The sequence below is a fragment of the Accipiter gentilis genome, chromosome 28 (assembly GCF_929443795.1).
Source record: "Accipiter gentilis chromosome 28, bAccGen1.1, whole genome shotgun sequence".
Lineage (NCBI taxonomy): Eukaryota > Metazoa > Chordata > Aves > Accipitriformes > Accipitridae > Astur > Astur gentilis.
Window position 1 is genome coordinate 15076951 of NC_064907.1, and position 25848 is coordinate 15102798.

Below are 25848 nucleotides of genomic sequence, written 5' to 3' on the forward strand. Positions count from 1 at the left end.
GGTCTATGTGTACATGTATCTGTGTATTTTACCCTAGACGAGTACTTGCTGCTATTAGGACTTGGGGACTGGTCTGGCAGAGACCCACTGTCCCTGCCCCAGCTCCAGATCTGCTGAATATCTTACAAGCCAGAGGATTCACTTGTGTGGGGAGAGACGTGAGCTCAAATCCTTTGTCTTTAAACTAGATCCAAATTTTCTGCTTTCTGGGAGGGTGCTTGGCCCATGGGTTAGAGGATATGTGAGTAGGGTGCCAGGGGGTGAGGGGTACTTTGCAGTGTGGAAGCAGCTTCCACCCTTCCATAAGGTGCTCGGGGTACCTTGGCATGAATACCCGACCCTGGGTCTCCCAGGCAGCAGATGTGCTGGTCAGGCTTCACGTCATTGACTCCTTGGCCAACTTGACACTGAACCAGGATGCTTAATACTGAAGTATTCACAAGACCAAATTCTCGTGTGTTTGCTGTGGTTTCAATAATGGGTAGGCTTTTTAAGGAGGAGGTGGAGGCTCCTGGCTACTGTGCTAAAATGGTTTGCTCAGCTCATCTGCAGGGCAAGGAAGAAGGCAGAATAAATCTGAGAGGGGCATCTGAAGGCCAGTCCAACAGGTAGCCGGGGTTTGTGGTGCCTTGCATCGCTGTGTGGAGGAATGTCTCTTTCGTACAGCTAGCCAGGGGTCGGTGGAAGGCAAGACATAGCTGAGCACTGGCTGAACTGTCACAGGAGAAAGTGGGGGCCCAGTGGAGGAGAATGAGAGCCCAGCGGTGAAAGTTAAGATCTTGACTGGCACCAAGGCATGCTGATAGTAGATAGGAGAGAGGATCTGCTATACTGAGTGGCGTTCCTTCCGAAACAGCAACCCAGTGACCTGGCTGGGCAGGCAGGAGGTAGGGCAGGGTTGAGAGTGCTCTTGCTTCAATGCACCAAGAGACCAGCTGAGCTCTGTGTTATGCACTCATGGGCTTCACTGATTTTTTTTTTTTTCTCCTGATTTATATAGTTTTTACTCTTATTTGCTTGTGCTTCTGCCCTCCTAGAGAGCAAAGCTGTATTAGCAAATAGACTACCTGGGCACTTAAAAACAACCACCATTTTCCTGGTGCTTATCACCTCCTGTCTCAGTTTTTTTAGAACACTTTCAAATATCACTTTCTTTCTCCAAGTGTTGGTATGTGTTTTTCAGCTGTACAGTGCCAAGATGATGAGGACTGGTTTATTGGGGTAGGCTTTAGTCAACAAATGAAACCTTAAAGTCAGCTCTGTGAATATCTGTCACACCTGCTTTTCTAACATATCTGTTATTTGAAAGCACAAAAGATCTGAAAACTAAAAAAAGTTACAGCAGAGAAGTATAAAGCCTTGCACATGCTGTTTTCCTTGCTCAGGACATCAGTTATGCATCTGAAGATCCTTGCCTCTCCTTTAGCAGGTCTGAGTGAATCTTTGGGCAGAAGACAATTCAGCTTAGATGCCAGAGGAAAGCCGTTTCACCCTTACAACCCTTACCCTTCTTTCTTTCAGTGCATCACATCTGACATTGGGATTGAGCAATTGTGTCTCTATAACCCAGGAAGTTCTAAACCGGAAAGTTCTTAGATCAAAATGTTAACTTCGCTGCCCTGCATACCCTATACACTTCATTGTGCAGGTCAAACAGTGAGTGATACGCTATGCTGGCAAGGAAAACGGGAATAGGGAATGCTGCCTATGCACAATTTGGCAGAGTTGATGTTAATGTAGAAACTTAAACTTTTGGTATTTGCTGATGTATGAGGGGTGCATTTCTCAGCTTTAACATTAAGTATTGCTGCTTTTCCCCTACCACACAGATTGTAAACAAAGATCAAGTTTTGAAGAGCAGCTCCAGAAAATAAAGCGCAGTTCATGACAAGTTATATTTCTGCATAAAACTTAGGAAATGCCAAATCCTTAAAAATATTTAAACTAAATACTGTAAGTATTTTTAATATTTTTATTTATTTTATTTATTTTTAAAGATGCTGGTGGAATCAGCTAGCCCTCCCTTGACACTTAACCTCTCTTCTAGCTGTAATCCACAGCCTGCTTCAGTAGCCTAGCTGTCGGGAGACTAAGGTGAGCTTGCAGCTGTCTGCTCCTGTGTTTCATTTACCAGGCTAACATCCCTTGCTGTGACACCTTCACGCTCGAGATTGCTTTAGTGACCATTCAGCTTCATAAGCTCCTGTCTCCAGATTCTTTTTCTACCTGTCTGTTACTGCTGGAATCGGGTAAAGGTAAGGCATTTTTACCCTTGTGACATTATTTAGGAAAAGAAGTAGCATCACAGCTCTCCAATGGCAACACTAATGTTCTGAGCACCAGAGCACTGCGTGCAACACAGCAGCTGTTATATATTCAAGGGTGACATTCCATTAATAGTATGCTATATAATCTCTGGATAAATATTTATGCTTGTGAAGGTTAAGTGACTTGGAGTACTATAAACTCCAGCCTTATGGGCAGGCCACCACAATTCCAGCCTTCTTACAGTGACCTACCACTGACCTCTCTCCTAGTCTAGAGGCAGAGTGATTGCTGGAGGTAAAAATGCAGACTGGATCCTCAGGCCACTGATGAGCAATAATGTAGTGCATTGAACACCTCAGATGATGTTATTTGAACCCAACTACTCATCTCAGAACTGCTTCTTGTATCTAACATTGCTTAAATTTCCTTGAAACTTCTCCCACTGTAACTTCATTCATAAACCCTGCATCATGTTGCCTCAATGTCTGTGTAAGAGGGTGAAAGCCTCTCAAAGATCATAAGCATCATATCACACACTGGGGTTTTGGTGTTTTATTCAGGCAATGGATGGGAAATGTGCCGTTATCCTTTTCTAATGTGCAGGTGCATTGTCAAGGCTGGGATGTGGTTAACTTGCTTCAGAAAAGCAAGTGAAACAACAGGCCAGGCTACTACTAAAACAGTTGTACAAGTTAGGTCCCATTAGGATCTCTAGTTCAGGGCCTTTCAGTGCTCATGGAGCAAAAAAAGCCCCCCAAATAGGCAAAGCTATAATCTTAGTGAACTCAGCAGAGTTGGGATTTAATGTGAGTGTCTTTTCAAAAAGTTGTATAATCCCTCATTTGCTTCCTAAACCACATTCCAGAGGGATAACAGAATAGCCGTACTCCTCTTTCTCCATCTCACTAGTGCTGTTACTTCCTACCTAAAACCAGAGAACAGAACTCCATGGAGTGCAGCTGATGAGTTCCTTTACACTCCAACCTGTTGATAGTCCTTCAGGAATGACCCCATCTGTGCTGGACAGAAGAGCAAGACAAGATGACGTGTCTCATTTTAATCTAAGCTGGGAGGAGGCATTTCACTTGCTGCTTTGAAGCACTGGAATGGTATTTAGACTCCTGTCTTCTCCTGAGAAGGCAGAAAGCACCGTTGGCCTTTCTAAAGTGAGCCATCCTAAATCAGGGCTCCATTGACTTGGTTCTACTTGCCCCAAGGAAACACATCACCAAAACCATGTCTTGAAGTAGCTTTCCTTAAAAAAGCCTGATTTAGTTCTATGCTATTCCACCATTCTATGGTAACTGTTGTCGATACTTGCTATTATCTTTGGAGCAAGAACATTATCAGTAGGTTTATGGCTTACTAATGCCATGTTGAAGATTGTTTATTTTATCTGGCAGTTGATATCTAAAAGAATGGCTTTAGGACAACAATATACATTTCAGTCTGAGGAACTCATTAATAATGCTTTAATCCACAGGAGTCTTAGGTTTTATTTTGCTTTACTCGGCACTGGGAAACTTTTTTTCTTGACTTGTCCTCTCTGAACTTGCCGAGCACGAGTTCCAAATCCCAGAGACTGCATTGATTCTGTTAAGTACTTCTGGTCAGGAGAGATGCACAGCATCACCAACAGTTTAGCATCACCTCCTAAAAGCAGGAAAAAGACAAAACATAACTTATTTACCTCATTATTTTCAGGAAATTATACACCGGTAATGTATTGATCTACACAACAACAAGCACAGGTTACCATTGCTTTTATGAAGCAGAATACTGCCCGTGAAGAGCGCTGTTGAAAACAGGGGAGACTTCCAAGGGAAGTCTATATCTAACAATATGGTATTTGCCCCGTAGAATAAATGTCTCACAATTTGTAATGTAGATTTTTTTCCCCCTTATGGTTTCATCAGTTAGTCAGCACATATGTTATGGGACTGGGCACTTCATTAAGTTTTGTCAAATGTTTGTAAATTTCCAGGCTAGGTGCCCATACAACATAGCTCCTAAACTCACTTCTTTCTTTGGCTTTCTATTTTCACAGTGGGGACCCCAGCACTAAGTGAAATTCAAGATTCAAGCAAAAATTAATAGTCTTTCAGAAGCTCTCAAGAACTGTTACGTTAGTTGCTGTCAATGCCTTGGGCTGGAGACTAAAAGCATAAGGGGTGATGCTTTCTGGCTGAAGAAAAATGGACTAATGTACTATATGGATGGACACACATCTGAGATTATTGCAGGAATTACACTTGCTTTAAAACTCTTTCTGCATAGAGGAGGAGCTAGAGAAGAGAAGGTAACCGAAATACAAAAAGAAGTTGTAGCACAGTACCATGCATATCTTCTGTCTCCCTCCTTTGTCTTACTGTTATAAGGTGCAATGTTAAGGAATGTGCACATATGTGACTACCCTGTAGTAATAAAGATTTAATCTTAACTTGTAAACTGTACCTGACAGAAAACACCAATGAAATGCAGTTATTACCATTTACACAATCCTGTTAGAGATTATGTGATTTTTACAAGTGTATTCCTAAACTGAACCTTGGAAACAGCAAGGTTTAGCCAAATTCAGGATGAGGTCAGAACTGTCACTGTGTACTCATGCTGCTCCAAAGCCAGAGTCTTTCAATAGAGGCCCACGTACAAGGGAGGAATTCAAGATCATCCTCTAGTTTTACACAACAAAGGAGGGAAAAGATTGGGAAAAGAAATCTATACTGTTAAACAGAAGTCAGAATAATCTCTTACCTACGGAGTCCTGAAGGAGATGCGTAAGTTTGCTGTTTCGATACGGTACATGAGATCGCTGTTCTGCTATTGCTCCAAGAACGTCTGCTAGGGCAGACAAGCTGCGGTTAATAAATGATGTCTCTCGCAGTGCTGCACCTGTCACTCCAGACATACCTAGCACAGTGAAGAAAAAGGCAGTGGTAAGACTAAGCAAAGCTGCTTCAACTGTAATATGTGAAAAATTCTGTTGCTGTATCATCTACTTTTGATGCAACATTTTTAAACACGAATTCTGAGCCATGACTTCCAGTCCACCCATGCCAAAAGCAAGATGCAGTGGTTTTTCCCTCTGGATTGCCAATACATTTTTCAGTACTTCTGCTCCTTTGAAGGAAGGTTAAAGAAGGTTCAGTGCCTGCAGATGGTCTGAAGCATCTCATGTTAAAGTTGATCTCTTCAGCTGTACAATCTTGGCTCCATATGTATTAAGAACAGGGAACTGAGAAAGCAGGAACACCATATGATTGGACAAGACAACACTGCTTTTGAAAACACCAGTCCACAGCATCCCCAGAGGTAAGCCTGTTGTGTTCTACCATATTTTATAATAGTTAACTGCTCTGTCTGTATCCCTTAGGAAAAAGAGGAGTGACACTGATGGCATAAGCTGCAGAATTAAAACCCTACAGCAGTCATAAGTGTGAGGGATTTATGTTTACGCAAGTCTGTAAGGTGCTGTTTTGTGGTATGGTATGCTCTAAGGGCGTTGATAAAGGAAAATGATGCCCTTCTACCATCCACCCAGCACAGTGGTATGTAGCTATGCTGCCTGTGAGCAACACTGGAAAGGTTTGGTCTACACATAACATTGCACCAATTTAAAGAGCTGCTGCAAGCTCAACTCTGATCAGTTTGGATGAGTGTGCAGTTAAGAGTAATTAATTACTCCTGTCCTTACCTCTGCTATTTGGGGAAGAGAAACTTCCTATTAGCATCACATTATTCAAATTCAACCTTTCTTCAGGATAGGGGATGAGGTACAGATGCATCTGCCATCACTTTTCATTACCCAGAGAACATAATCCACGCTGGGCAGAGCTAATGGTAGCAGGATGATCAGGTGGGGCCAACAGTTTCCTCAACTGCTTGCTGTCCCACCTCTAGAGAGGTACAGAGAGGTGAGGGATCTTGTTTTCCCTTTAGGACAGCATTTTCCAAACTGGGAGAACAAGAAAGGTGTTCAAGAGGCCAACGTGAAAAGGCACAGTAATAGCAAAAAACCCGGAAGTCTGGACAGTGAGGGCAGGAGAAATGAGACTATGGGCCTGGAGTGGTAGAGTCTCTTGGCAGAGAAGCATGGAGCAAAACAGTTTGGAAAACCCTGCCACAGGGTGTCAATAATCTGAGACAGGATGTATCTCAGGCTAACTTTACTGGGGTCATTGTGTATACAGCCACCCCCAGGCTTCTTTTATAGCAAGTAAAGGGTGGACTCCTGAGACAAGGGATATCATCACCCTAAAGCAGAAAACTGCATATAGGTGAGGAGGTACATGTTTAAACTGCTGATTACCTACATTTGGTTAGATGAACTTCCCCAAAGCATTTAGCTGAGCTTTCAAACTGAAACCTAGTTTGCTAAAAAGGGACCACTTAGCTTGTAAATGCTGTAAGATCCAGGATGGCTGCAGAGCTAACCAGGCAGGGTGTTGAAGTGTGCAAGAAGCCTGCTGTACTGCTCCTCACTTCCATGTGTCCATGTTTTAAAACAATTATGAGTGAAAAGCTGCCCTCATTTTTATCAGAGCAGCTGATGGCAGAGGTTAGGCTGCTGCGTGTGCTGGGACACATCTAACACTGATGTAAGTGAGCACAGCTCTTCTGGCTTCACTAGAGGATCTGGCCCACTGAGCCCCAAACCAAGTAAATGTTTGTCCTGGTTGAACTGAGAGAACCAACACACACACTGTTGCTCAATTACATGTTTACCAAACAGTTTCCAGAACTCAGAGCAAATGAAAAAAATAATGCATTATATTAGGTTTTTCTGTAGAACAAAAGTTTCACAGTGAGCAACACCAAGAATTCTTGGCAGTAAAGTAAAAGACTCTTTCATAATACTGGTTCAGTTTTCAAAACATTATTTCTGGAATGGTACATTTGGCTGCATGGCTTTTCTTGGTAAGAAAGCTTGTCCTTTAGGAAATAATCGAGTTTTTGAAATTATTGTGTGCATAGAGGAGGCAGGAAGAGGAAAATGCTTTGAAGAAACAATGAAAACAATATTATCTTTTCAACACTAACTTCCTCCAAAACTTTTTACACAATAAGGCAGAAAAACCCACACATGGTGATATCAATTATTACAGTTATCTGTAACATTTACATAATTTATGCACTTTAAACATTTCTCTACAAAGACATGCTAATTTTCAGAGTAGAAAAACAGGTCTAATAAAACCAGTCTGAACAAATAATATACCTATGATATAGGTAACTGCCCTGGGCTTATTTCAAGCTTATGCAGTCAGATTTTCAGTTAAACTGTACCAGTGCAAAACTGGAACAATCAGCCCCCCCAAATTTTGTTTGTGCCAGGATCTGTGGGTTTAAACCACCCTGGTGTGAAAGCAATGCAGCATGTATCCTACATAAAGGGGTAAAGGCAACTATTGTAACCTAGACGTGGGAGGATCCATGCCCATAGCAGACATGTTTGCCTACCGACACACTCGCTACCAGCCAGGTCCACCAGCTGCAATCTAGTTTTGACTTGCTTCATTTTCTCACTTGCTTCAATTTGTGCTGGTGAAGAGGCTCTAGAAGAGGAGGTGGATTTATTCTCTCTCATTTTTTGTGGAAAGGTGCAGGAAACCTCTTTATTTAGCCTCTGACTGGTTTGTTCATCTTCCCATGAAGTACCTGGTTAATGGCAAAAACAAACAAAGAGAGCTTATTACTGCCATGGAAATTGAGAGAGGCATCAATAGGGGAAGTACAATGTCTGCTGGTTTAGGCTATTCTAACAGAAGCAATATACAAGTCAGAACCAATGGCATGGGCAGGCTGAATGACTTTTTCTATCTCATTTAAGGTGTTGTTCACACTTCTGTGTGGAAAACAAGAAACAGGAGCCCAGTAAGGACTTTAGAGAAGCTTTTTTCCAAGTTTTAGATTGATTCAAACCAAAGTGAGATTTTGGATGTTTGGGAGCAGTAAGCCCTGAAGTCTGTTTCTATGTATTTGAAACATCACCTGCTGGTCCTCTAGCAAAAAAAAAAAAGTTCATTGTGCCTTCTCTGTTTTGTCCATTGCTGCTGTTCCTTCTAGACTTCCTTCAGCTCTCATACCCCACTGCAGCATCTCCACGTGATGAGCTATTAGCCTCAACAGCATTATTCCCACTTGTTCAGGCTGGTTACTTACTACTCCTGGTAGTTCTGTAGCTGCACTAGACTGCTTCATATCCTTCCTCTTCCTCAGCAGCAGCATCTGGCTTTCACTCTCTGCTGGGAAGGAAGAGGAAGACAGATTTTTTGGGAAAGCTGCTTTGACATTAGCTTAGCAGGAGTATATACAAAGGGGCTTTCCCAAAGCAGTTTTGCTTTTTTTCTTCAGTGTTTTGGTTTTCATCCATCTCTCTCTGAAAGACAGAAAAGAATAAAAGGCACATACTCTGCCACAGGTAATAGAGACAACAGACTCTCTTGGGGACTTAAAAGAGTCTAGTTGCAATAGTACAAAGTTCCCAACTACAAAACTTCAGGAAGGAACAGACTGAAATGGGTTGCAGAGCTCCGGACCTCTCCAGCCAGGCTGTTGCTAAAACACAAGCTAGCTGTTCACAGTGTAGACAGAGCAGCTGTGTTGGTTTACACAGAATAAATGGCTTCAGGCTATACAATGTAAAAATAAGCGTTCTCACTCCTCTTCAGTTTGAGGCAAGGAAATTAAGTAACTGCTTTCCTCAAACAATACTGAAACAAAATGCTAAAAGACCTTAACCAAACCTGAAAAAGTGTTGGCTTGTCAACCCTGGCTCTAGGTGCAGAACTCATCATAGACTTTATAACTTTTTATTTAGTGACTTAGACCTCCAGTGCTGAGATATTGCACCTAGCTTTTAAATCAGGAATTTCTCCTTTTAAACAAGACAGAATGCACTGTCACACTGCTACAGCGAGGTTCCATTTGCAGTGCTGCTCTACCCCCCCATACGCACATCTTCATCCATACGCTATGAGTCTGCATTCAACATAAAATTGAAATTTCTTTGGAGTTTTGCTGCCAGACAACATGGCATAGTAGGGTGACTGCAATTAGAAGTGGCAAAGGAAAGTCTGAACTAGACAAGATGGCTGGTGCACTAATGGTGCAAACACTGCATTTTGAAAAGTAACATTTGTCTGATTGACAAGAACCTGGAACTGGCTAGAGCTAACATCTGGAATGCTGGAGCTGCAACTTGTGAAGTAACGGTGTCTTTTGGCAAGGCCCATAGTTAAGCGAGGGCACTGTTTGTTCTGTTTTGCTAATATTGTCGGTTTAATTTCTGATAGCAATCTAAGGGGAAAAAAATGTTAAATATTTTTCACTTTCTAAGACCATGTTGTTGTTGCAGGGTATGAAGGAGATAGACCACAGCACTGGAAGCAGAGAGCCTAATTACAACATGAGCAAAAGAAAACAAAGTTAACCCCCAAAAGCCAGTTATTCCTAAAGCAATAAACTGGTAAGTCTTGGTGTGGTAATGAAAAGTAGAATTACAGGTTTTGCCAGAGTAAATAAGACAACTATGTTGTCTGTTCCTGCAGTGGCCTATTATTAACAGTTCAATGGACTCTAAATGTAATGGATGTTGAGTGTATTTGAGTACCTATCTTATTGATGTCTTATCTATTTTATACCTTATCTTATGACTTATTGATAAAATTTCATTAGTTGTTTCATACTGTAAAACTTCAAGAACTCTGTAAGGCAAGATAGGTAAAGAAAAGTGAAAAGTTTTTATGAAAATGAAAGTTTCAGTAGCATTCAAACATCAAACTGGTCTGTTATTTAAGAAAGTATGCAGAAGTAAAACAATGGGAGAGAACTGAGGGATTGTATTAAACATTGGAAAAAGGAGAAAAAAAAATACGAAAATCAGTCCACAGACTGTTTTTCAAAAAATAACTGGCTCTAGATGTATTTTAGTAACATCCTACTTACCAGAGTTATCTCCAGAGACAATTGTGGTTATGGTCAATGTAACTACCAGATGAGAACGAGAGGAGTGAGCGTGCACCAGTGTTGGGTGCCTGACTCTCAGCTGTAGGCCTTTGTTGACTAGATGCAAAAATTCAGATGCATTTTCAACAGTCCTGGGAAGTAAAGAAACAAGCAGAAGATTGAACTGACTCACAGTAAAAAGCACATGAGAAAGCTGAACAACTTAGATGTGAATCTGAGCATTTTTACTTCCCCACTCTTCTAACTCCTTATACTAATCTCAGTTTTAAGCTGCACAAACAACTGTATATAGGCTTTTTCAGATGGGATATAGTCCAAGATGAAGATTCAAGACTAAAAGTGCTGAAGAAGTGACCTGCCAGCCTTTGCAGGTCTATAGGTACTGTAGCTCAGCTCTACAAGTAACTGAAATTTCTACATCTCCACACTTTGGAAGAAAATACACAGATTTAGACATTCCTGGAATCTCTGGTCTTACAGAAGTGGAGTTGTCCAGTTTACGCTAATGTAGCTCCTGTTCTTTGGGAGGTACACAATTAGGGAAAAAAAAAAAAAAAAAAAGAAATTTCATTGGGCCTTTGGAAATCATCTTTCACATTTGGAATTAAATCCAAAATCCTTGGAAAAAAGTTCAATTCCACTGTTCAGTGAGCAGGGACTCCAGCACAGTGTCAGAATAGACAGGCTTAAGTTTCTATAGACCATTTTATCTCGTACTATCTGTTTTCTTTTCCAGTTAAAGGAAATATTGCAGATATGACCAATCGAAGGGAAAAAAACCTAACACAAAGTGAAATAAACTGATTAGGTAAAGAAAAAACCCACTATGATTTCCATCAGGTATGCAATGTTTAAAACAAATGAGGTAAGATTGCCTACCCTTTCCTTTCACTGCATTGCCTTCTTCAATAATCACTTAAGTTACATCACCTAAACATTAGTTTCTAGATGGGGGCATAAGTTATTATGACTGCATATCACTGCCTGGTTACTGAATGCTCTGTAACACCAGGAGCATTAATAACTCTCCTGACAGGCTACAGGCTCGCTTCCACATCACTGCAGTCAGCAAAAGCAAGCATGTGCTAAAAGACAAGGCCTTCATGACTTGGATTTGGCTGATTGCAGTGAAAATCATACACTGGGCACAAACTTATTTTCTGCTAAAGAAGAGCCATACTTGAAGAGTTTAGAGGCAAAAGAGCTATAGCCAACTAAACCAATTTCCTCTGAAAATAAAGCAAGGGCATCTGAGGAACAGAAGAACACTTAGCCACACCATGCTTATAGAAACTTAGGAGAAGCAGCCACCTAAAAGCAGTTCCCTGTGTAACCAGGGCTGCAGAAGCTAAATGCTCACTATAGACTTCACCTGTCAATCCCAGGCTGCACATGCTGGCCTTCCCTCTAATATCCCTGACTCCATGCATCCACTGGTGATGTCTCCCTGGTTGTTTGACCTGGCGCCAGCAGGGAAGCAGAGGCTCTGGATCATACTGCTGGAGAAGGCAGAGCCTCGCGCTGGGTGATCTGACTATCGCCTCAAGTCTGAGGAGGCAGGTCTTGCCTTCCTGAGTTTTGAACTGCACCTTCCAGTAGCTGCTCAGCCAGGACTGGACAGCCTGAGAGGTAAGCAGCCTTCCCTAGAATGTAGCAATGGGCAATTGGCTTCTGCCAGCTGCTGCTGTGCACTGGTAAGGGGTCAGTGCTACAAGCTGCTGTCTTCTAACTAGTGTTTGCAGAAGAAGGCAGGCCTCGGGGTACGCTGTCAGTGCTGGTCACCTCCAGGGAAACTGCAGTTGACTTTGGAGGTAAACAGCATCCCCAGCCCAGTGCTGCAAGCTTGGCACAGTAGCTTCTCAGCAGGGCTGACAGTAATAACTTTTTACTATAATCTCTACAACTTTATCATGCTGTATGTACTGCACGTGCCAGGACCAGATTCTACAAAGAGAAGCCCTGTTGTGGTTAGGTTAAAAATTTGATGCTGAATGTTCTCCAAAGTCAACCAAGCCATAAAAGAAGAAAGAGACTGAGGTTTTTGTGATTCAGTAAGATGTACATGTTAGCAGGAAAGAGACTACTGTACTTTAATGGATATATGGAGAAGCCAATGAGACCCAGCAGGCCAATATATTCTAGACGAAATATTATCACAAATGAAGAGGTGTTTTTATTCAAAGCACCAGCTGTTTACTTTAGATTTCAGGCAGCTGGGTGGCCTCATTCAATGATTCCCTTACTTTGTTTGGGTTTGCTTTTTCTTGTTAACCTTTCTGTGTAATTATTAATATAACCTGTTTATGAATTGGACTTTTTTTTGCTGCTTGCATTGTAATTGAGATATAATCCATATGCTTAATTATATTTGCATTAGAATTGAGTATGTATCAATTGATTGAGATAAGTGGTTTTTAAGAGTTGCTTAGTTCAAGGTGTCAGGTTCCTCTACCATAGATTAAAATTTACAGAAATAAACACAGCAGCCATTTTATGAACTGGAAGGACAAATGAAACCTTATTGCAGCTTCTCATTCCTGCCTCTATGGCACAAGTCCACCTACATCTCACCTCTCCTTTCTTCAAAGCCTAGGAAAAGAGATGGGTCGCCTACTAACTATGCAAAGCTCCCTTGGGAAGGGGAGTAGGCATTTTTCAGGAATGAAACCAGGCCAGAACATTGGTTACTGAAATACCATAATTAAAAATTACTTGGAGGTTCTGATGAAGCAGGAAGAATTCAACTTCCATCATACCCACACTATATGCACCCATTTTCGTTTTCTAAGTCATACGGTTTCTTTCTTCTCTAATCAAAGGGAAGAGATTAGCTCCTTCAAGAAAGATTCAGCACACACAGGTTAGGCTCTGCTCCCAACCTCTTCTGAAAGAATTTTTCTTTTCCTTGACAGCAGAGCCTTAACCAGACACTAAAAGTTGGAGTAGTGTCACAGCTGGGGAAATCCAAGAACAGAGACCAAGAGAAACCTACCAGTCACCATAATACAGACAAAGAGGGCAAAAGGATTCATCACTTCAAGCTCGTCATTTTTAATTCATTCCATGCTCTTATGGAGCATGCAAAGTGCAATCAAGGATGCAGAATCTCTCTGGAAATCATATTTCATCTCAAGACTGAAGAGCAGGCATACCCCAGATACAAATGTTAATCCTTCCTAGAATATTGCAGTGATTATTATTTCATAGAAAGAAAGGAGAGTTATATAGCCCCCATGGTGAAGAAAACCACTTTACAGTTTGTCTGGGGTCTCACTTTTCTATGAGCTGTTCCATGGCTAGAAAATACAAGTCAATAAAGGCATATAACTAGGTAGAATAAAAGTACATTTGTGCAACCCTCCAGTACATTCTTGTGTTTTTATCAAGGCTTTCTGGCAATAGCATAAACCCACATAAACAAACAACTACTAGTCTGCTTATGTGACTAAGTCCCACAAGGCAAAAATACTGCCTTCAATTATTTACACTGAGGGTGTGTTTTATTTTAATGGGGAAGGGGGGAGAATGCTTTGCATATCTGACTTCTAATTCCTCCTGGAAAAGCAGAGATTAGACCATGACAAGCATTATTATAGAGAGGTGAAGAAGAACATCATGTTTCCCCAGAAATGTAAAACACCATAATACTGTGCTAAACATTTTGATAGGGCAGGATGTTTCTTTCACAAACATTATTTGCCCAAGGAACAGAACATTTTTTTCTAAGTTGCTAGACCCCTCTGCAGTGCACAAGCAGAAGTGTTTCCTTCTGCAATCTGTGTTCGCGTGCTGGGCGCTCAAAGGGACTTGTCCAGTGGCTTAATTCCACTGGGCAGCATCACCTCTCTGGTGCCATTAGTACTGCTTGTCATAATTTGGTTTTGTTAATGTTGATTTAATACTAGTATAAACACCACACCTGTTACTAAAATGAAGCATCTGAAACAGATTCACTCTTGTTAATGCATGAATTGTTATGAAGATGTGATATTTACTATCTAATTAGCCAAGGTGAGTGTTCTATATGTAATAAGAAAGTATTACACATTTGCTTTATATACTACACATATGTAACAGCAAGAATCATTCCCATGTGTACTAGAACAAGCCTTTGCAATGTTTAGGAAGTACAAGAAGGCATTAAAATAAGTACAGCTGTAGCCTTAACTACCTTAGGTCTCCCTACACTGTCAAGATGTGTAAATAAGAATCAAACTTGCCACATACCAATGCTGGGAAGGTATGCATCTTAAAACTAAATGAGTAGAAGCTTAGCTACTTCTTAGCTTCTAGTTGAAGAACCTGGATTCTTAAGAACTACAAGTTCAAATATCAGCATATCAATTCCCACTTTAATGACTCCAGTTATGAAAATAGAATACTAAGCAGTGTAAGAAAGATGGGTATTTATATTAAAAGATCACTTACAATCTTTTTCTAAGATGTTTTTTTTTTTAACTCCAGTGCATGTAGGGAAAGCTAATGCCCTACAGCTGCTTAAAAATCTACAAGAAATACATACATTTCTATTATAACCTGTAAATTTTATAATTTAGTAAGACTAAAGGGAAAGTGCTTTGTGACTGGATTACCCCTTCTTTTTCTACAGCTGACAAGATGCCCTAGATCCTGCAACAACAAAATACACATCTATCTAAAGGCATTCTGAGTGGGAGGCACTTAACAAAGGAGTACAACCAAAACTAGTTGTACACTTATTTCAGAAAGTATTTTGGCATTCGCAGCCAACTGCAGCCTAATAGACTGAGCTAATGGAAACAGTGAGAATCATCCAATTTTTAATTTTGCATATAATAAGGACTCATTGTTTAGAAGTGAAAACTGGTGCCTGTAGTACAATTTTGTGACAGCTATGCATTGCACTGACACTAGATCATGATCAGACGATAAGGCTCAAATAGTGTACTTACTCATATGTAAGCAATGGAACATCGCTCTTTCCTTCTCTGGTTGTGACAACATCACGTTTGACGCCAAATACTTTTCCACAACTGTCTTTGGCCAGAAGATCAAAAATTTCATTATTATACACTTCTACAACAGAAACCTCAACCCAGTAACTTCCTGGTGGCTTTTCTGAAATAAGCCTGGAGAATAAAAATAGAAAAAAAAAAAGAAAGAAGCAAGCCAAAAAATGTAGAAGTCAAACCCCAAGTGAACAATCTGCAAATAAAGAGCTATTCTTTCATTGTAATCTAATTACAATCTGATAAAAGTGCTTATTAAATGTCCACAGTTGTGGCTTTGCCTCATCCACATGCTAATGTTAAGCTGAAGAATCAGAATATACAGTTAAATTATACGTGAAGCAGTAAATAAAACTTCATTTTCCAAAGAGCTGTGCCAGCTTAAATTGTTTTTCTCCACTAACCTCCACTAATCTCTCTCCCTCCCCGAGATTTTTTTTATACCATTTCTCTGCTGGATGTTATTGGATTCAGAGCTCAAGGTATGATAAACTCTAGCAGGGTGCAAGCAACAAGCAGCAGAGATGGTAAACTGCCCAGCTAGACCTCTAAAAGGTTATCTGTCCACAGCCTCAGAAAATTCATAAATTAAGGGCTTGTCTATTCAGGAGAGTATTTACAGTTATTCTGGTACAAAATTGGATCTTTTTGATTCAGCTCATATCCTTCTCCAAAAGAAATAGGCTTAGTTGAAAAAAACTGTAATGGCTCTTCTTTTGTAACATAGCAGCATATCAGTTCAAATCAGGCATTACGTTCAACTAAAAAAAATCTAAGCATTCTCAAAGTGAGAACAGATCATGATTAAAAATTGTACTATCATTCTTTGGGACTGGGTTCTAATCTGGATCCTCTTCATCTATTCCAATTGTCAATTTTTACAAACTTTGTAAGAACTTAAATATGTTTTGGACTCCCACAACTATGGTTGAAACATATTCAAAAATTAATTAGGAGTCAGAAAGACAGATGGACCAATAACACACATCAAGATTGCATGAACTTATTTTCTTAGAGAATCAGTTTAAGCAGGAGAGAGAGACTAGAAATCTATATCAAAACTCACACATCAAATGGCAGTCAGAGAAGCTATATATTAATCATTGTGAAGCTGAAATCTGTAATGATAAATACATTACAAATGTTATTTCATCCTTTCTATAAAGTTTAAGATGACAGCCACTGACAGGAGCCTTTACTTAGTTGTTACCTGAAGACTTCTTGGGTAGCTCGAGGAATAATTCCAAGTTCTGATGCATCTTCTATGCAGTATGCAAAGTTCTCCTCTAACTGTGGTCCCAACATTGTGTATGTCTTCCCACTTCCAGTCTGCCCATAAGCCATGATACACACATTGTACCTGAAAATTAGAAGGGCCTTCATTTATTTTACCATTACCAAATGTGTGCGTTAGGTGGCAAGTCAAACCCCAAACAATTTGGGAACACACTGCCCTGCAGATTTCTTTGTGGAGATCTCAAAATCTAACAGAAATTACTGCTCATAACATTGCCTTAACAGATTTTTAAGCAGAGTTGAAGGGCAGGGAACTGACAAAAGAGGGATGCTTAGCTTGGAACGACTGATGAGGTTAGACCTCCTGTCTGCCCAACTTCCAGTTCATGCACTACTGAGCTGCTTGTTAATCAGCTCCTGAACCACTGCAGTTTACAGTACAGCATTTTAAAGTAAACCATCGCTGGGTTTGATTTCTCTTACAGTGCTATGCTGCAAACCACAGCATTAATATCTTAACAGCTGGGAACAGTAACCTCTTCAGCTCTCGTAGTCTTTTTCAGGCAGGTTCATCAGTCATAACCCTCAGTCACTGGAAAAGATAAGACAGCCCTAATAATAAGAAAGAGGTACAAATTGTTAACCAAACGCATTAGTCCAGTTATAAGTACACACACAAAGACTACTCTGGAATAAAGGTGGTAGGAACTGCTCTGATACAGACTCGTAGAAGGTGAAAATGTACAATGTCACTGCAGAGGTACAGGCACCTATGAAACACAATTCATCATCTTCTGAAGTAGACATATAAAATACATCTAATGAACAGAACTCTGAAAATCCTGTTTTCTCTGCACTGAAAAGAATAATTTAAAAAAGTCTATAGCTGTGAGCTCTGTTGCGACGTCTGCGCCGTAGGGATCTGAATTTAGATGTATGAATCCTATCCAGAAAGTGTGTTTCCAGCACAGTCGGATCAAAGTCAACACCTTAAGCAAAACAAGGGGGCAGATACCAATGTATCCAGCCACAGTACTACTTTGTATTGAGGACCAATACTGTACGGTGCAGCTGAAGGTTAGTCTCTACTCAGCTGCATCTCCTCTGCAGCACCTGCCAGCACCGGGGTGTTGACCACAGAACTGTGCCAGCAGAAACTCTTGGAAGACGTCCAGTTATGCTGAGAGGACTGCTCCTTCCCTGGAGTATCTTGTTTGTTCAGAGACACAACATTAGCAGAATCTCCATACACGAGGAGTGCTTTGCAATATGCTTAAATTTCTGCTCTACTAGAGAGTTGCAAGAACGGGTTTGGCTCCTGGTCTGCCAGGGAGTAAAATTTCACTGCCTAAGCTACCTCCTCTGTGGGCAGACCTGAACAGCTGCTTTTGGTTATCCAATGCTTTTCCTCATAGCAAAATGTTGTTTCAAGCACATGCCAGCAAATTTCAATGAACACCCCTCATCTAATTGTTTTAAATTTATGGTTTCAAGTCATGAAATACTTATATGGCCACTGCAGAGAAATATATTTGCAGCTATTTTTTGCATATTAAACATGCCTAGAAGCAATTATTTTTGGATGATTATTTAGAAAGCTTTCTCTTGTTAGAAAGAAATGTGGTCTGATAAGCAACACAGCAAATACCTGGGTACTCCTTCTGGGGATGTGAAGTCAAAGTTGCAGTCAGTGAACTTGATGCAGAGTATAAAATAGAAGTCTAGTCATAGATTTGATGAAATAAAGGAGATGAGACAAGTGTAACTGAAAATAAAAAGCACTACAGCAAAATGAAATGTGCTAGAAATTAGGGCTGTAAATCTGAAAGATGGGATTTCTCTAAGTATTCACTGCTGACATAACTCTACTTGCCTTTATGTCAGTGGAAAAGCTCCCACTAATTTTGGTAGTTTCCAGATAGGTTAACAATGAGCAATTTTCACAATTCCACCCCTAACATACGGTGTCTCGCCAGCCCATAGCTTATGGAGACTTCTAGCCCTACTTCAAAATCAGAGAGATCTTTGGAACCAAAAAGGGAGCCAGAAGTTTGCAGGTAGTAGTTTTCCTTAGGAAAACCATAATGAAGTCTTTTTAGAAGTGTCTCAAACTTTCATATAGTCCAGCTATTCAAATTTTCTTTAACTGCTACTTGTTAGAAAGTAAGCATCATGGACAAAATAGTTCTGACAAAATACAGACGATTGATGAGAAGCTAAGCAGACTGGTGTAGACAAGCATAGACAGGTGCTTGTAACCTTAAAGATAGAGATGCAAATCAGGTATCAATCCGTGATAACCAAAGCCAAAACATTTAGTCTTTCAGTAAGCCCAAATGAGCTAAAACTATCTGAAGCAGAATTCTATGTAAGTAGGCACAGAAGAGAACGAATTGTTGGGTGATTCAACAAGAAGACAAGCAGCAGCAGCAGACTAGTTTATATTTACCTGGTTCACTTTGTTGGTGTTCTGGTTCCAATGTAAGGGTTTCAAATAGAGCAATCTGAAAATTTTGGACTGTGATTCACCTATGTGCCCTGACATTTTGCTTTCTCCACTCTGCTTCATTAGTTATATTCTTGTTTAGAAAAGTTCTTATCGTCAAGCTAGAATACCGATAGTTTTATAGTATGTCTCTCCTGAAAGGAGTATTGATGTTCAGTATAGCAAAGTTATCACTAGGAGAGAGCACTGTTAAAGGAAATCAAAGGAAGAGAAATGTTGTCTTCTTTAAAATAAGTAAGTTTGATTCTTCAATGCTGTAAAGAAAAAAAATGTTATCTTACTCCCTTGCTGGCCCTGTATGGCTGACTGTAAACTTTGAAGCCTGCTGTACTTTGTTTTGCATATAGAACAATCTTTTCTTCCTGTATATTTGTACTGAAAAATGAAACAATTCATTAAGAAAGAAAAATAAAGAAAAAATAAAGGAGTGGAACACTCCTTTCTACTTAAGCTCAAAGTTGTTACAGACCACTTTGGAGCCCAGACTAAAACAATCAGGAGCAACAAAAAGGTTCAAGGTTCAGACTAAGTATGTCTGTTTCCCATTTATAATGGGAAGGCTGCTGAGAAACATCGCTGGTACGCACAGCCCTGACTTCCCTGAAAATCTGCTTCTGTTTAAACGGCACTTCTGGAAGAACAAGACAACTCTTTTGTTTTCAATAACAGAACATTTCCTAACTGACTATAAAAATCCTAGCTTTCAGGACAGGATTCTCTCAGTGTGGAAATGAGAAAGTGGCAAGTACAGCAGATCAAGGGAAAGATCAGATATGTTTGAAGATACATAGGCAACATATTGAGCCAAAGCAAACATGTTCATTGCAAAAGGAAAAGCAGAGAGAGAACACAGTGGTTATAAGGACTTCTCCAAATTCCTCCAGCCTAGTGGTCCCTAGGTTGCTCAGCTATGGAAACTGTGGTTACTCACCCTTGGTAAACTAGAATAATGCCATATGGGCCAGACAGGACTTCCCTTAGCCCAGGTAGCTCTCGTGGGCCCCTCTGTGGCATCTGTGAAGGGTTGGATGGGGTTTCCCAATAGTCACAATATCCTGATATGCCTCTTATAGGTTGCTTTTAAGAAAAGGAGACTTGGAAACTTTGGTGTGCAGACTTCCGGGAACGAGGATTGCCGCTGTGGATGGAAAGGGACTGGCTTTCTCTCTACAGGGAGAGAAAGGTTCATGACAGCTCCACAACAACCATCTATAATTGAGTGGAATTAGAGTGGGGGCGGAAAGGAGCAGAAGGGAAGTTCTGCATAAATCTCAGTTCGAGCCTCAAGGATTATAACAATATGCACTTCAAGGCTTCTTCACAAGAGTAGGTTAAGTTGGCTCTAGTATAAATGAAGAATCACATTTCATGAACTTAGTGGCTAGAAGTAATTACACATACTTGTTAGTGGCTGTTACTGATCAGTTTGGTATTCAAACCAGAATTCTGCTTTAACCCCAGTGCTTGAAGGAGCATTAGAACTGTGACTGAGGATGCTCAGTTCTGGTTCAACCGAGAATTGATTACACCACCTCCCATGGCCTTTGCTGTACACAAAACCAGAACAGATGATCAGAAAGTGGCCCTGGCGGGCCTTTCATATATGAATACACTGTTGGAAAAGATGCATCATACTCTGTCTACAACTGAAAAACAGTTATAAAACACAACCTACCAAAATACAAAAAAAGATAGTATCCTCCGTTAGAAGCAATGCTTAAGTTTGCTAGAAAGAGACCAGAGGAAAAAAACTAATGTTTTTTCCTCAAATTTGTCTTCTCCGCTAGATTTTGTAGACAGTGTTTTCACTGTTTTTATAGGCAGACAACATTCACTTGGTGTTGATTGGAAAGAAAACAGCCAAATGCAACTGCAAAGCCACAAAATCTCATAGGACTGCCACTATTAAAACTTTTTTTTTTTTAATTGATGGATTTCAGTAGATTATTGCCACCTTTTAACTTACCCATCCAGGAGAGATGTTAGCAAAGGAGCCACATCTGCAAATACTGTGTCTTGAGACTCCAAAGGACTGTAAACTCTGAGGAGCAAAGTGCAATGATTAACTGAATTAAAAATATAAATATGTTGTCACAATACAAGAATACAAACTAGGGAAAATGTAGGCCAATGACATAAAACTTGTAACCAGCTGACATTTCTATGTCAGGGGACTGAAAATTAGAACTCCAAGGTTCTCACCCACTTTTTGGGAGTGGCTGTGGTCTGTGCTGGAGGGAGCGACCTGCAGTTGTACACCTGTGGCTCTCTGAGCTCATTCTAATCCTTCTGCCTGCCCCTCTGGCAGACGGAGCCTTGTTTCAGGCTGTGCTGGATCCCTGTTCCTTTCTCCCACCTACCAGACTGTGAAATATCCCTGCTGCCTGTGTCTCCTTTGCATCACGCTAAGGAAGGGAGTGGTCAGGTTGTGCTTACCTGGAGGTGTGGATAAGGATTGGGGGAAAAAAAGAGGTACAGAGGCTTCAAACTTGCCTTGGGACTTGTCTCAGAAGAGTCAGTGGCAGAGCAGAAATCAGAAGGGCCCTGAGGGTCATGTTTAAAGATGCACTGTCTTTGTGGGCAGCATCAGCCTAAGGTGTTTCCATCCCGATCCCTGCTGAACTATCTGCTCTGCAATAAACACTCCTCACTGGAGGGAAGACTTTCTTTTACATTGTGATGTGGATTTCAGACTAATTTTTAAACAGAATGAAAGACAATTAAATTGAATGAGTTATTCCACCTCTTAGAAAAGAGCAAAGACAGTACAATCCTTGGGCCAAAACCATGATGTCTAAAACAACTGTATATCAAGGGGTGGGGGGTGGGGTGGAAGCTAACTGAAATATGAATTGAATCTCTGTTTAAAAAAATATTATTAGAATTAGTATTCAGTTTCTGTTTGCATCTTGCTGAATTCTTGGCTTGGAGTAACATGCTGCGGCACCGCGTTCCACAGTCTGATTGTAAGTTGCATGAAAATGTACTCTCTTTAATCAGGAAAGGATCACTTGTCTGACTTGATGGACAAATACTGCTTGTCTTGCCATTCCACTGATGTGCTGTCATACTACACCGAGAAGCCAGGAAATATGCAGAGATGTGGCACAGTTCGTACTGGGAGGACACAGACACTGAATAGCAATACTCCGTCCTTGCTTTGGATGCATACACACATATGCTTCAGTAAACTTTGAGCATCAAATCTGCAAGGTCAATATAAGAGAGCAAAAGCACTTCCAAACACTTCTCTCTGCTTCATTTATCACCCGCAATCGATGAAATATTCATTAGCACCAAGTCCTCCATCTTAAACAACTAGGCCTCTAACTCAGTATGTGTTAAAATGATTTTTTTTTCTTAACACATCAAAATATCTCAGAGCTACTACATAAAAAAAACCCCAAACTTAAAAAGGTATTTTAGAGATGAGAACCTTCATACTGTCTTCACTTGCTGTTGATGGGTTTTGCTGTCTAATAAAGTAAATAGATTGCTGCCAACCACAACCAGGGCTAGAATGAACCAGTCTTAGTAGTCTGTTTGCAATGCAAAGTACTACAGCCGAAGCTAACGATGTCAGGTTCAGGTTCTGGTAGCCACTCAGAGGAAAAGCATGGAGCTCCATGTTACAGTAACTACTCCAAATATTTACTCAACTTCCTAAAGAGGTTTTACTGCCACTACTTAGGTGCTGTGGTTCAAATGCTACCAGTACCCAAACAAGGTAGGTAGAAGTTGGCTTGAACTAGTTTATGCTACACTGTAATCACAGCACTGGCTGAAGCATGGACAGCCACTTAATTAGCTATCTGAGACCATGAAAGATGCAGCAAAGCCAGAGAATCTCTTTCTATAAGCCCATGTATTTTTACCAGAATGATGGCAGATTTGTCCCTGTGTAGTGATTAATGTTAATTTCACCCTGAAAATTCTGAGCTTCTTTTATATTTTGCTAACTGATTCGCCAATAAAATTATAAAAGCATAACATGCTGAAAGCTGGAATTTTCTTCCTGAGTTGAAATCAAATATTTTGACATTTATTAGTTCCATAAAAGGTTGCTAAAAAAATAAACATTTTTGAGTTCATAAGAACCATATGCTCTTCTGTTTATAAAAAGAGCTGTGCTGGGACACTGAAAAAACATTCCCCAAGAACTGCATTCTTTGGGGGATTTACATTTTTTTAACCCTTTTCCTGATTATCAGGATCTACACCACATGTTGAGAGTCACAGCACCTCTGGAATCCTGTGTCAATACCATTAACTGCATTGCTCTACAGAGTTGAATTCCAGCATTATTTTGCATTTACTTCAACTGGTATGGCTGTGTTAGGTATAGGTGGAGGGTGAAAGGTATTGCTTCGAGTAGCTTAGCAGACATGCAAGGGGGCCATGTACCTTGAGAGATCTCATATACCTTGTATCAAGGGAGTCTTACAACCTATGGGGTCCGTAAAGTTTCCCCAAGATTTGCATTATCTCAGGAATTTTCAGTTGATTGGTGGCCTACACAACAGCACTCCCCAGTTTTCTTGAGTAGAGAAAGGCAGCATCTTGGAAGGATGCCTCAATGAAAGGGTGAATGGCAGTTTAGCAAACCTACAGTTCAGGCAGAACAGACTCAGACCTTAAGTTTAAACCATGACAGATAATTCATGTTGGATACATTTGACTTTAAAATCAAGTTTTGCCTTCAAGCAAGGAAGCATGAAATTGCCCTCAAGTGTTCTGTTTCCAGAGGGTTTTGAAGCATGGTTCAGGGTAGAGAGCCTGCTGTATGAGTCATTGCAATGTATAGATGCAAAGTTTATGTTAGAAAAAAGATATGGGGCAAAATTCTGTATTTCCTGGTTTACAGAGATCTCATTTATATTAATTTAACTCTTCATTCCTGTTTCCAGAGGTTCAGGTCAGCTCCATTATGAAAGAACATGAGGCACCTTTCAGCCTGACTCCATGAAGTTTTCTGTCTTGCTGACTGACTCTCTGGTGTCTCATAAGGCACAAATACCAATTAAAACCTTTATCACAGCTGGTGCATTCAAAATCTCTCTCTTCTACGTGGATTCTTGAGCACGTAATAAGGAAAGTGGTCCCACTACAGCCTTTTCCTTGGGGAGCACTGACTTACATGTCACTACTCTACCTTGCTGTCTATGTTCAGGCCATTTTAAATCTAAGTTAAAAGCAGCATGGCTGAACATTGAGTCTTACAAGTCCTCAGTCCAGTTTCTGGCTCAGTGATGCTGTATGTCTACTGCTGAAGTCATGCAATCCAGCTCAATTCCTTCCCTTTAAAATGTGCATAAGATTTTGCTATCTTACAACATGTTGCAAGGATCGTGATTGCTACTCGGACTGTGAGGAGGGTCAAATAAGTCTCTACACAGGTTTCAAACTTAGGCATAGCAGTAGTCTTCACTGAGAGGGAAGACTAAGTGTGCCATCTATATCCTGAAGTGCATTATTCTGTCCTGGGAAGAATGTGAATACCACATATAAAAAAAAAACAAAACCAAAAAACAAAAAACAAAACAACACATTACCTTCTAACGAATAACTACTAAAAAATTAGCCTTCACCCAGCAATTCAGATTGCTACACAGGACTACCCACCTCTCAAACTGAAAAGTCTTGTTTATTGATGCATGACTAGGACGGCTACACTTTACAAGGACAGTTTCCTAAGAGAAAAACAAAATACTTACAGTTAATATCATAAGCACAAACACACAGAAATATTTATAATTTCTAACATTCCAGGTGACAGCAGTAATTCAGATCAGGAAGTCCAAGGCCATTCTCCAGCAGCCACCAACAAGTGAGGCTTTAGAGCCTACATACTGCAGTGAACTAGCAAGACCACAAAAAAGGATCTCAAAACACATTCAGATTATTAAGGAGCAACCAATGCAAACTATGGGCACTTAAGTTCACAAGAAAGATCGAAACTCTTACCTGAACTCCTTATGTGCCTAGAAAGCCACAAGCAAGTAAACCCTACCTCCCTAACTGCCAGCACAGGTAGAAAAAAAAAATGGCAAAAAGAGACCTTTTTTTATTATAGGGCCAGTTTTCACAGTGCCTTTTCAGACTGATTTCATATATATTTGTGCCTAGAACTGAGCAGAAGATGCACATTTCACAGAATAACATGCTAGCCCACAACTCTGAGAAAGCTATGCTAGCACAATTGGTAGAATTCCACAAGTTTTTAGTGGAATCCACTTTCCAGATGGATTATATACTAGTTTTGTCAGTCTGACAGATATGTAAGCAGCTCTTTAAACTATTACCAGAGTGTAATCACAGCAGTCTGACATGCCTTACATAGCAACTTCTGTGCCCTTCTGCTCCTCTTGGCACATGTTGCTTAATTGCAGAGAAAAGTAAAGTTAAAAAAAAAGCAGGGTTTTACAACAATTTGGGTGGAAGCTCACTAGTACACAAAATACTTCAACTAACTCAAGGAGGTTTCTAGCTTACTAACCTGCGGTTACATTACTGCATTTGATGGGAGTGCTGAAATTCCTACTGTGCTTCTGACAAGTAGCTTGGAGTGCTGAACTAATCACTTTCAAATGAGGATTGCCACAGACTGAAGTCGTAAAGAGCTGAGCAAATCATGATTGTATAACAGTGTGTCCAGCATGCAAATGACTAATAAAAATCAAATTTCTTGTTTTGAGTTTACAGGTATTTCTTCCCCTTTGAAGAAGGCCAATGCATCATTATCAACCTAATGATGACAACACTCACTCTACAGAATGAGCTGTGTTACCCATCCCAGTACTGGCAAATCTAGTAGCAGTACAGAAGTGAGTACAACAAAAGAAAAGGATGGAAGACATTTCTGATTCAGGTATCAAACTTACT

General features: G+C 40.4%; 1 protein-coding gene across 2 annotated transcripts in view; it reads right to left on the reverse strand.

The window, feature by feature from the left end:
• Nucleotides 1-2851: 2851 nt before the first annotated feature.
• The window catches only part of KIF25 (kinesin family member 25), a 42296-nt gene continuing 19299 nt past the window's right edge, over nt 2852-25848 (reverse strand). For both annotated transcript variants that reach the window (XM_049831222.1, XM_049831221.1), the window contains 8 exons: nt 24589-24656; nt 20933-21007; nt 16435-16584; nt 15168-15344; nt 10216-10367; nt 7729-7926; nt 5023-5178; nt 2852-3921 (listed from right to left, as the gene is read on the reverse strand). In XM_049831222.1, the coding sequence (XP_049687179.1) occupies nt 3764-3921; nt 5023-5178; nt 7729-7926; nt 10216-10367; nt 15168-15344; nt 16435-16584; nt 20933-21007; nt 24589-24656 (1134 nt within the window). In that variant the 3' untranslated portion in view covers nt 2852-3763. The remainder of the gene's footprint in view (nt 3922-5022; nt 5179-7728; nt 7927-10215; nt 10368-15167; nt 15345-16434; nt 16585-20932; nt 21008-24588; nt 24657-25848) is intronic.